The sequence below is a fragment of the Hylobates moloch genome, unplaced genomic scaffold (genome assembly GCF_009828535.3).
Source record: "Hylobates moloch isolate HMO894 unplaced genomic scaffold, HMol_V3 SCAFFOLD_5, whole genome shotgun sequence".
In the NCBI taxonomy this organism is placed as follows: Eukaryota; Metazoa; Chordata; class Mammalia; order Primates; family Hylobatidae; genus Hylobates; species Hylobates moloch.
In genome coordinates, this window is record NW_026652280.1 from 117,504,580 (window position 1) to 117,515,239 (window position 10,660).

General features: G+C 51.7%; 1 protein-coding gene across 1 annotated transcript; it reads right to left on the bottom strand.

Moving 5' to 3' along the window:
• Positions 1-7,430: 7,430 nt before the first annotated feature.
• UBL4B (ubiquitin like 4B) lies at positions 7,431-8,120 on the bottom strand. The gene has a single exon (XM_032151973.2). It carries the CDS (start codon positions 7,984-7,986, stop codon positions 7,462-7,464), a length of 525 nt encoding a protein of 174 aa, XP_032007864.1. The 5' UTR covers positions 7,987-8,120; the 3' UTR covers positions 7,431-7,461.
• Positions 8,121-10,660: the final 2,540 nt, after the last annotated feature.

The window sequence follows — 10,660 nt, forward strand, 5'->3', positions numbered from 1 at the left end:
GGTGGTGGTGATGGTGGTGGTGGTGATGGTGATGGTGTGTGGTGGTGATGGTGGTGGTGATGGTGGTGGTGGTGTTGGTGATGGTGGTGGTGGTGGTAGTGATGGTGGTGGTGATGGTGATGGTGATGGTGGTGATGATGGTGATGGTGTTTAACAGAAGGGCAGCTGCTGATGGCTGAAAGAAATGGGAGAAAGAAAGGTGGGCAGCGGGTGGATAGAAAGTGATATAAGGAACAGAGAGAGAAAAAGCTGAAAGGAAGCACCCAGATAGCCATACAATGCAGCCAAATTAGCCCCAAATGTGACTAGAGAGGACAGGAGATAAATGGTAGTGAAGAGGTACAAGAAGAAAAGCAAAAAAGACAGAGAAAGGAGAAAGGTGACCTAAGAGGGGAATAGGGTGAGGCAGCCGGCAGGGAGCACCATCTGCTCCAGAGGGCACCAGGAACTGGGCTTTGCAGCTGTTCATGCCTCAGCTGCCTCCATGAGTTACAGCTGGCTCGGCAGTAGGAGTCAGGGCAGCCTGCCCTCTGGCCACTCCCCTGCCACAGGCTAGCAGCACCCAAGTCCAGCCCAGAGCACAGGGAGAGTGAGCCAGGCTGGAGCAGGAATCAGGAAAGCAAACATGCCACCTTGGAGAGTTCACACAGAGAAGGCGGTCTCTGCCCTCAGACATACATGGGCTGATGTGCATGTGCAGGTACCCTTGAAAGCCTACTGGAAACCAATGCACGAATGTGTGCACACATGCATCCATCTCCATACGCTTGGGGACCTCCCTGCACACTCTTATGAAAACTCCTGTCCTGACTACATGATGCATCACTTGAAGATAGCAAAGGCGGTCCAGGTGACCTCTTCCTGCAGCCCTAGCAGTTCCTGGACTTGGCTCTGTAAAGTCTCCCTTTTCTGTCCTTGAATTTGCTCTGTGAGATCTTCTGGCTGGACTGCCCGGGCTGGGCTGGGTCAGTGGGGCTCTAACAGCCTAAAACCCAAAAGGCAAGGTCTGGACCACTGACATCATAAGTGCCGCTGAGCGTAAAGCTCACTGCGGCAAACCCGGCTCTGCCACCGTAGACCCTCATGCTTCGGGTTTGAGGTGTTGGGAGGGGTTGTCTGTGTATTTGTGGATACGTGCCTTGGGTGTGTCCATATGTCTCTGGGTGTCATGAGGCATCCAGCAAGGTCATATGCTCGGCATGTTGAGCCAAGTAACAATTCCCCAGGTGTAAATGTGGGCCCCTGGGTGTCAGAAAAAGTAACTTGGTAGTCACCAGCTCAGATGCTACCCTGAAGTCTACCTGACCACATCTGAGAGCAGTCCCTCCTCATCTATGCTATATTCCCACAGCTCCTGGGCCGTGGACCTCTTTAATTGGTTTATGATTCATGGTTTTGTACATACAAAATTATATAATGACATAATCAACACCTACCGCAGTGGAAAGAATATAAGGAGGGCCCCCGTGATCTCCACCTCCTGGTATCCAAGCCTTTGTATAATCCCCTCCCTCTGAATGTGGGCAGGGCCTGTGACTCGCTTCTAACTAATAGAACTGGCAAACGTGGTGAGGCGTCACTCTCATGATTACATTATGTTGTAGAAGACTTGGCCTTGCCAGCTAACTCTAGAAATTCTCTTTGCTAAATCAAGCAGCCCATGCTAGAAAAGCTCACATGGCAAGGAACTGCAGGCAGCCTCTAGGAGCTGTGGGTGACCTCCCACCAACATCCAGCAAAAAGCCCAGGCCCTCAGTCCCACAACTGCAAGAAAATCAGTTCTGCCAACCATGGGAATTTGGACGCCAATTCCTCCCCTGCCAAGCCTCCAGAGGAGAACACAACCCAATCAATGTCTTCATGGCAGCAGCCTAAGCCCCTAAGCAGAAGACCCAGGTAAGACATGGCACTGAAGTGTGAGATAATGCTTGTTTTAAACTGCTAAATTTGCAGTACAGTTGACCCTTGAACAACATGGGTTTGAACTGAGTAGATCTGCTTATACATGGATTTTTTTCAACCAAATGCAAATTTAAAATACAATATTCACAAAATGCAAAACCCATGTATACAGAGGGCTGGCTTTTTGTACACCCAGCTTCCTCAGGGCCCACTTAAGTATGTGTGGATTTGGGTATAATGCAGGGGAGGGGGTGTGGTTCTGGAACCAATCCCCTGTGTATACTAAGGGATGACTGTAGTTCATTGTACAGTAATAGAGAACTAATACCCATGTACCCACCAGTTGACACAATAAACTTTATAATTGAAGCCCTTGAAAAAGTTTCCTTGGTTGCATTTCCCTTCCTACCAAACATTTATTAATGTTTTCTTAAGCATGTGTCCCTAAATAATATCTATAATGTTGTTTTGTATGATTTTGAGCTTCATATTTCATTACAAAAATGTATTTATATCGTCCATGCTATTTGGTAGCAAGTCATCCTGACCATCCCGCCATTGTCTATCCTCATAATAAATGGCCATCCCTGACGTGTGTTCAAGGCCTCACAGTGCCCCTGTGACAGCCAGCTCCTGTTGCTTTGCCCCAGCCTGGGACATCAGCAGCTCCTGTTCATGACTTCACACCATCACAGAACCTTAGTGTCGGAAGGTACTTTAGGGGTCAAGTCCAATCCCTTCGTCTATTTTGCAAATGAGGGAGTCTCTGGTCCATAGATATGAAGTGACTTGACTTGTCCAAGGCTCAAGGCAAATAGAAGAGCCAAGACTGGGTCCCAGGCCCATGTCCAGTGCAGGACTTCCTACACTGGGATCTCTGGCTGTCAGAGTTCACCTACTCAGGGGACAGTCTGACCATTCCATTTCACAGCTGGTGCTGTTGTCAAATTAGTCCTGATGTGAAGACCTAGACTCAGTACTTCTGGACTTCCATTTGCAGTGACTCTCTCACTAACGGGGCCACCCCACAGTATGAAGAATTCAACAGTTTTAGAACTGCGTCCAAGAGAGCTTACTGCATTTATTATGGCGTCAATATTTTTCATTTAGCAAAAGCAAAGTGGTGTTCAAGCTAAGTCCCAGAAATAGAAATAGAAACTGAACTGAGTGCAGTGACTCACGCCTGTAATCTCACACTTTGGAAGGTCAAGAAAGTGCTTGAGGCCAGGGGTTTGAAACCAGCCTGGTCAACATAGTAAGACCATCTCTACAAAAGAAAAATGAAAACAAAATTTATCTGGGCATGGTAGTGCACACCTGTAGTCCCAGCTACTCAGGAAGCTGAGGTGGGAGGATTGCTCGAGGCTGGGAGTTCAAGGCTGCTGCAGTGAGCCATGATTGCACCACTGTAGTCCAGCCTGGGCAACAGAACAAGACACTGTCTCAAAAAAAAAAGCTGACCTTCTACCCCTGGTCCTTGCCCATTATAACAGCACCTCTCCCAGCACAGAAGGAAGATGCCCAGAGCCCGCCCATCCTGTCTGTTTACATCTCAACACAATGTCACCATGTCTTCCCTCAGGCACCTCCACTGGACTCTGCTGTTTTTCTGAGGAGGCGCAGCCCTGCCCTCCACTTCCTTCTACCCATGCCTCTCTTCCCCAGTTTAAAATGGCTGGAAGCTTTATATGATAACTAAAATCTCATTTAATCCTGAACAAATGCTGACGGAGGGGAGCAAGTCAGAGTGGAAGGAGGGAGAGGACTGGATTTGCTTCTAAAATCAGCCATCTGGGGTTTCTGGAGCCCTGGAACATTGAAAGCTTCTTCCACATCTGCAAGACTTCATCCTGACACACCACTGCCTGCCCCATCTTTCAGGACTAGTGGTAAAAGCCCCACAGCTACCTACGAACACATCACTGCATCCTAATTAAAGGCGATACTGGAGGTCAGGGGTTTCCGAAGCCCCTCTGCTGCACCATGCTGAAAGGGACAGCAGGGGGCGCACTACTCTCGGTCCAGGAGACAGGACTCCTTGTCTACCAGACTAAATCTCGGCACAAAGCCTGTCACATAGCAGGAGGCTGTGGTCTGAATGCTGGTGTCCCCCAAAATTCACATGTTGAAACATAATCCTCAGTGTGGTAGTATTAAGAGGTAGGAACTTTGGGGAAGTGATTAAATCACAACGGCTCGTCCTCATGAATGGGATTAGTGCCTTTGTAAAGGAGATTGAGACCAGGTGTGGTGGCTGACACCTGTAATCCCAGCACTTTGGGAGGCCAAGTTGGGCGGATCACTTGAGCCCAGCAGTCTGAGACCAACCTGGGCAATGTGGTGAAACCCTGTCTCCACAAAAAATACAAAAATTAGCTGGGTGTGGTGGTGTGAACCTGTAGTCCCAGCTACTCGGGAGGCTGAGGTGGGAGGATCACCTGAGCCTGGGAAGTCAAGGCTGCAGTGAGCTGAGATCACGCCTCTGCACCCCAGCCTGGGTGACAGAGGGAGACCCTATTAAAAAAAAAAAAGACTGCGAGGAGCCTGTTTGTCCTTCTGCAATGTGAGGAAACACAGCAGGCGTTGTCAGTGAGGAACAGGTCCTCACCAGACACCACATCGGCTGGCACCCTCCTCTTGGAAACGCCAGCCTTCAGAACCGTAAATGATAAATTTCTGTTGTTTGTAAATTACCCAGTCTAAGGTATTTTGTTATAGCAGTGCAAACAGACAGACAGAGGCCCATATATGTTTATTGATCGAAAAGCAAAGGACTGACTAAATAGCAAATGGACCAGGATACTCTGCCTATTTCCATCAGAAAGACTATTTTGCCATGGACCAGTGGACTGAGGGGTGTTGGCCTGCAGATGACCCAGGAAGGAGCTGGGATGAGAAGCTAGATTTCTCTGTGGATAGAAACACGAAGCTGGCTACTGGATGTGGTGGCTGTCCTGAAATGTCCCCAACATTTTTTTGTTACCTGTAGATAGGTAGGGGAGAGATGCTGTGGGGAGTTAGGGGAAAGAGTTTCTGCCCAAGGCTGAAGTTAAGAAAAAGTGCCTTCTCCCTAGTGAAGCAGAGAGGAAATAGGGAGCCTTCAACAGGTGCACTGGTACAGGCTTCAGTTTGAAATAGGGCAAAACTAGGCACAGTGAGGGGTCCCATGGCAGGCAGCCCAAGAGCTAGTGTTCTCAACACAGATGGGATCCAAACCCATCGCTGGAGTATTAGGGGTTGATCCTGCCCGTAGCCCCTCAATACACCACTAACTTCTGTTCTCTGATGACTATAACAACATCCTTTAGGGGCAATGCCTGTCACCCCACACTGAGAAACACAGCACTGAGTAAGACCATTCCTGGGAGTGGTGACAAACAGATGCAAGTTTCTGCTAAGTTCCAAGTGACAGTACATTCTCTCCTGCTTTCGAAGGGAGGAACAGGGGCAGGAGGGCCCTTGGGAAGGGAGAAGTCGGTAGTGGGAGGCGCATGGAAGAGCAGACCAACTTTCCTTCTTCCCCATTTGGGATTGGAGACATCCTCCCCTGCAGTGCTGGGGACAGACAGTGGAGGTGGCTGCCTCCCCTGGCCTGCTCTCAGCCAGCCCTGATATTCCCACCAACTAGAGAGAAGACAAAGGCTTCCCCTGTCCTTCATGCCCGCTTCTCTCAGTAAAAGGAATAAGACGGCCCACTTATTTTTATCGCTCACGGATTTCCTGGGAAATGGGCTATTAGTTCCCCCAATGTAAAGATAATAGGCTCATCTCCCTTGGCAAATGGCACAGCCCCAGCATAAAAACACTCACAGAACTGTCAAGAGGGCTCCCCTGCTGAGGATGCAGGGCCCAGGAGCAGGACCAGGACGGGAACCAAGGAGCAGGCTTGGGCCCCCTAAACCCCAGTCTGGGAGTGCTGGCTGTAGCCAGTGCGTGCTGGGTCCTTGGTGCCCCAGGGAGAGGTCATTAGTCTCCTCAGAGCCCCTGGTTTCCTCTCTTGGCCGGGACAGAGGGTGGGGCACTGGGAAAGGAGCTGGGTCATAAGCTGAACGAGGTTGTCTTATTCTGGGAGGTGAGGGAATGACCACTCTTAAGCAGGCTCCCACAAACAATGCTTTCCACGTCCATCCTTGTCACTGCCGCTGAGCCCACCGCTAGAAGACATCCCTCCCAGTTGGACAGTCTTTGCCTCTAACCCTCACAAACACTCATGGGGCAAGTAGATGCTGTTATAAGGATGCCCATGCAACAGGTGGGAAACCTGAGCATCAGACAGGAAAAGCAGGTTACCCATGGCCACACAGCTGGACAAGGACTGGAAGAGAGGATGAGGGGCCCTGCAGGCCAAGGACAGGATGATTCCTAGGGAAGGGGGCCCTGCTTGTTCAAGACATTCTCCTCCACCCCTCTCCTCCATCCCCATCACTCAGGACTGAAACTTTTGCAATAACAGCATTTCAAGGGCTTCAGCAGCGAATGGGGGACCACAGCTCCCCACTCCCTCCCACCCACACACAGAGTGTGGGGACTCCTCAGCCTCTGCAAGGGCCACTCTCTCACTCAAAGAACAGAGTAAAGGGCCTGGCTTTCCTCGTCGTCTGCAGGGGACTGGACCCTCTGTGCTGAACCCAGGGCCCGGTGAGGCCCGGTGCATTCAGTCACACACACAACTCTAGTTTCATGTCGCCGCTTTACTTTTCACATGTATACCAGTTCTCTGCATCTAGGCTGCGTGCTCTGTGAGGGCAAGGATCCTCATTGACAGATACCATTTTTCCTTCCAGGGAGCCTTGGGCAGCCCTGGGCAGGTAATGTGAGCTGTGATACCTACTGACTGATCAGTCTGGGAGGGTGGGGCATGGCTCTGTTCACGCTGGCCACAGGGAGTGTATGACTTTGTTGAACTTGTTTTCTGCCCAAGGCTGAGTTTCCTGCTATTCTTGGTCTGTGTCTGTCTCCCTGAGGGCTCCAGGGCTGGCACCCGGTACGTGCCCTCCTCCCACTCCCACCTCTGCTGTGCCTGTCCCTTAAGCTGGAAGCACAAGCAGGGGAACAGCGGGAGCAGCCTCACCCAGAAGGCAAGGGGCAGCTACCTGACATTCCTCTCCTCTTGGCTGCTGGGGAGCCTAGGGGTGATGTCATGGTCTGAGGATGGAGGAAAACGAACTCACATTGTCTTTCTGTTCCAAAGCAGAAAGAGGGTCTGCCTAGAACCATGGAGACCCTGGGCCAGGGCTGCTTTCAGCCTGGGGAGTTGCTGGGTATGTGTGGGCAAAGCTGCCAGCACAGGAGGGGACTGTAGCCTTTGGGGCTGCCCTCTGGTGATCAGAACCCTTCTAGGGGAAGCATGGTGGTGAGGGTCGGGTCACTCTGCATTTCAGAGGGAGGACCTCAGGCCCAAGAGGGGACAGGGATCCAAAAACCCTCCAGCTGCTTGGAAGGTTCAAAAAGGGGTGTGGACGCATCCACATCAGCAGGAAGTAGTAGGAAAAGTCACCAGGGAACACATAAGGATGAGGCCGGGAGAATTTTAGCATGCAAATGGGTAGGATGGCCCGTTTACTGATCAGGGGCTGCCTCCTCCTTCTCCTCCATGTCGCAGGAGCTCTGAGGCTGTGACTTTGCCTCAAGCTCCCTCTCTCCAGCTGGCTCCACGTGCGGCTCCTCTGCCAGGAGGTACTGGGCCAGCTGCTCCAGGTGCTCCAGGCTTATCTTCTGCAGGCGCTCCTCGTGCTCCTGCCTCAGCAGCTGCAGCACGGCCTTGGCATCCTGTGGTTCAAAGTGTTTAGCTAGGACTGGTCCCAGCCGGTGCCACAGGGGCTGGGTCTGGGGCTGGTGGCCCTCCTTTAGTGCCATCTTCTCCAAGGGCCACGCGATGACATTGACAGAGGCATTGGGCCCAATGCAGTAGTCGGAGAGGCACTTGTCGTCCTCCAGGAGCTGGCTGCGGAAAAGCAGGTGCTGCTGCTCCTCAGGCACCTTCAGCCGCCTAGACACCAGTTTCTTCAGCGTGGCTACACTCTTTTGCCCTGACACCTTCAGACTGCATCTCTGGCCCAGGAGCAGCTTGACTGTGAGGAACATCGGGCTAACAGTGGAATCAGGAGGGATCCATGCTCTGGGAGCTGCCCTGAAGATTAGGGGGTCCTGCAGGAGATGTTGGCTTCTCCCTATCCACAGAGGGCTAGTAGTCCCAGGAGACCAGGGACTCAGCTTAGGCAGGCAGCCATTGGCTAGTGCACAGTGATGTCACAATGCCGCAGGAGGGCTCATTTCCAGAGTGGAACTTTTGGGACAGCAAAGGGGTATTTGGGTCCAGAGCATCCTTCCTCCACAAGAGGAGAAAAAGAGCACCAGGAGAGAAAATGTGGGACTGGGAGAAAGGAGAGTGAGACTAGGAAAGGGAGGGAGGGAAAGGACAGGGTGGTGGGAGGAGCATGTCTATTGATTTCTTCAACACATGTGTATTAGGTGCCATCTCTGTGCCAGCACCTGGACCTGGGGAGACAGTCATATTCAAATGGATGCCTTCTGCCTTCATGACACTTTCACATTAGTGAGCCGGCTAGCATTTATCAAGTGTCCTCTTTCTGTCAAGCACTTTACAAGCTCTCTTGGATTGGGCTTTCCGGCAGCAGACCCTGAGACAGGGATTTGAGCACAAGTACTCAATTAGGAGGTGATCCCAGGAGGCACCAGGAAGGGAGTGAGGAAGTGAGATGAGGAAGGGAGGGAAATCAAAACGTGCATTCGTGAGCAGGTTGCCATTGTGGGCAACTAGTATGTTATCCTGCTGGGGAGCTCTGGGAGGTTGCATGGAACACACCTGAGTTGCACCAGGTGTGGTTTTTTTGTTTTTTTGTTTTTTGAGACAGGGTCTCACTCTGTCGCCCGGGCTGGAGTTCAGTGTCATGATCTTGGCTCACTGCAACCTCCGTTTCCTGGGTTCAAGTAATTCTCCTGTGTCAGCCTCCCAAGTAACTGCGGCTACAGCTGCACGCCACCATGCTTGGCTAATTTTTGTATTTTTAGTAGAGATGGGTTTCTCCGTGCTGCCCAGGCTGATCTCAAACTCCCGGACTCAAGCAGTCTGCCTGCTTTGGCCTCCCAAAGTGCTGAGGTTACAGGCGTGAGCCACCGCACCTGGCCGAAGCTGCGTCTTTATGCTCTGACTCCTGTCTTTGGCTAATAGAAGTGCTACTTCCTTGGCACTTCTGGTCCACAGGTGTAAGCAGCATGCTCCTGTGACCAGAGAAAAGTAGGAAGCCATCAGGCCCTCAGAAACGTGAGTGCTGAGGGGATGGAGCAGGACAACCAACAGCATCTGCATCACAGGCCTGCCTAATTGAATCCTCTCAACCCATGAGGCAGGCACTGCCATGATCTCCATCTGCCAGAGGAGAAAGTGGAGGCTTGGCTGATCCTACAGCAAGCAGGCAGCATTGCTCATGTCTTCACTGTTACCTCATGTTACCTCCTAAACAAATCTCTGCTCAGTGCCTTTTGTGGCCCAGGCCCTGAGCGGGCACCCCCGGCTCAAAGGTGAATATGAAAAAGGACACTGATTGGGCCTCCTCTGTGTCTGCAACTTCTGTTGCATTTGGCAGTTTTCAGTGCAACACATTGCTGAAAGCCTTCTGGGTCAAGCCCTTTATATATGTTGTCACAATTTAGCCTTGGAGGAAAGTATTGTCTCATTTTAGAACTGAGCAACCTTGGAGAAGACCTAAATAACGTCTCACAGCCAGTGGTCTGATTTTGTCAGGGGTCCCCTCAACTCTCACCAGCTCTGTGCTCGACTGTGCCCTTCTTCTCACTCACCCTCTCCCTCCCTCCCACCTAACCTCCTTTCCTTTTCCACCCGCCTGGAAGCTACAGTGGCATGATGCTGTTGTCAACATCCTTGGACTTTTCTGGAACTGCCCTTCCACAGCACCCAGCCCTGACCTCCACCCAGAGGTGGCTGCAAGCTCTTTCCCTGTCTTTGGAACCTGGCAGCCAAGAGCAGCTGGTGAAGATACCCACGGGGCCGGGCGCGGTGGCTCACGCCTGTAATCCTAGCACTTTGGGAGGCCGAGGCGGGCAGATCGTGAGGTCAGGAGTTCAAGACCAGCCTGACCAACATGGTGAAACCCCGTCTCTACTAAAAATACAAAAATTAGCCAGGCGTGGTGGTGCACGCCTGATATCCCAGCTACTCAGGAGGCTGAGGCAGGAGAATCGCTTGAAACGGGGAGGCAGAGGTTGCAGTGAGCTGAGATCACTCCACTGCACTCCAGCCTGGGCGACAGAACGAGACTCTGTCTCAAAAAAAAAAAAAGAAGAAGAAAAGAAAATATCCATAGATGCCACAAACTCAGCTAGCCCTCACCCCTCACCCCAGCCCCATGTTCACTCTTGCCGGGTGACTCATATTCTAGTCCATAGGGAAACTAGAGCTCACAAGTCAGGAATTCCCTGACCTTCTGTCCCTTCCTCGCTTCCTTCCTCCTCTCCTTTCCCCAACTAAATGAGCCCCCTTGTTATTTCCCTCCTTCTCTGAAAATGTCTCCAAAACCCACTCCTCCTCCTCTGCATCCCCACCACCCACCGGTTCAGGCTGTCAACTCCCTCCAGCCCATAGTTCATCTCCTCCCCCAGTCCCACCGCCTTGGGTCCGTTCATTCCACAGCCAAGGGGATCTTCCCAAAATAAAAGCAAGGTTGTGCACTCCTCTGAGTAACACCATCCAGTTGAGTTTCCTCTGCTTTTGGAATCA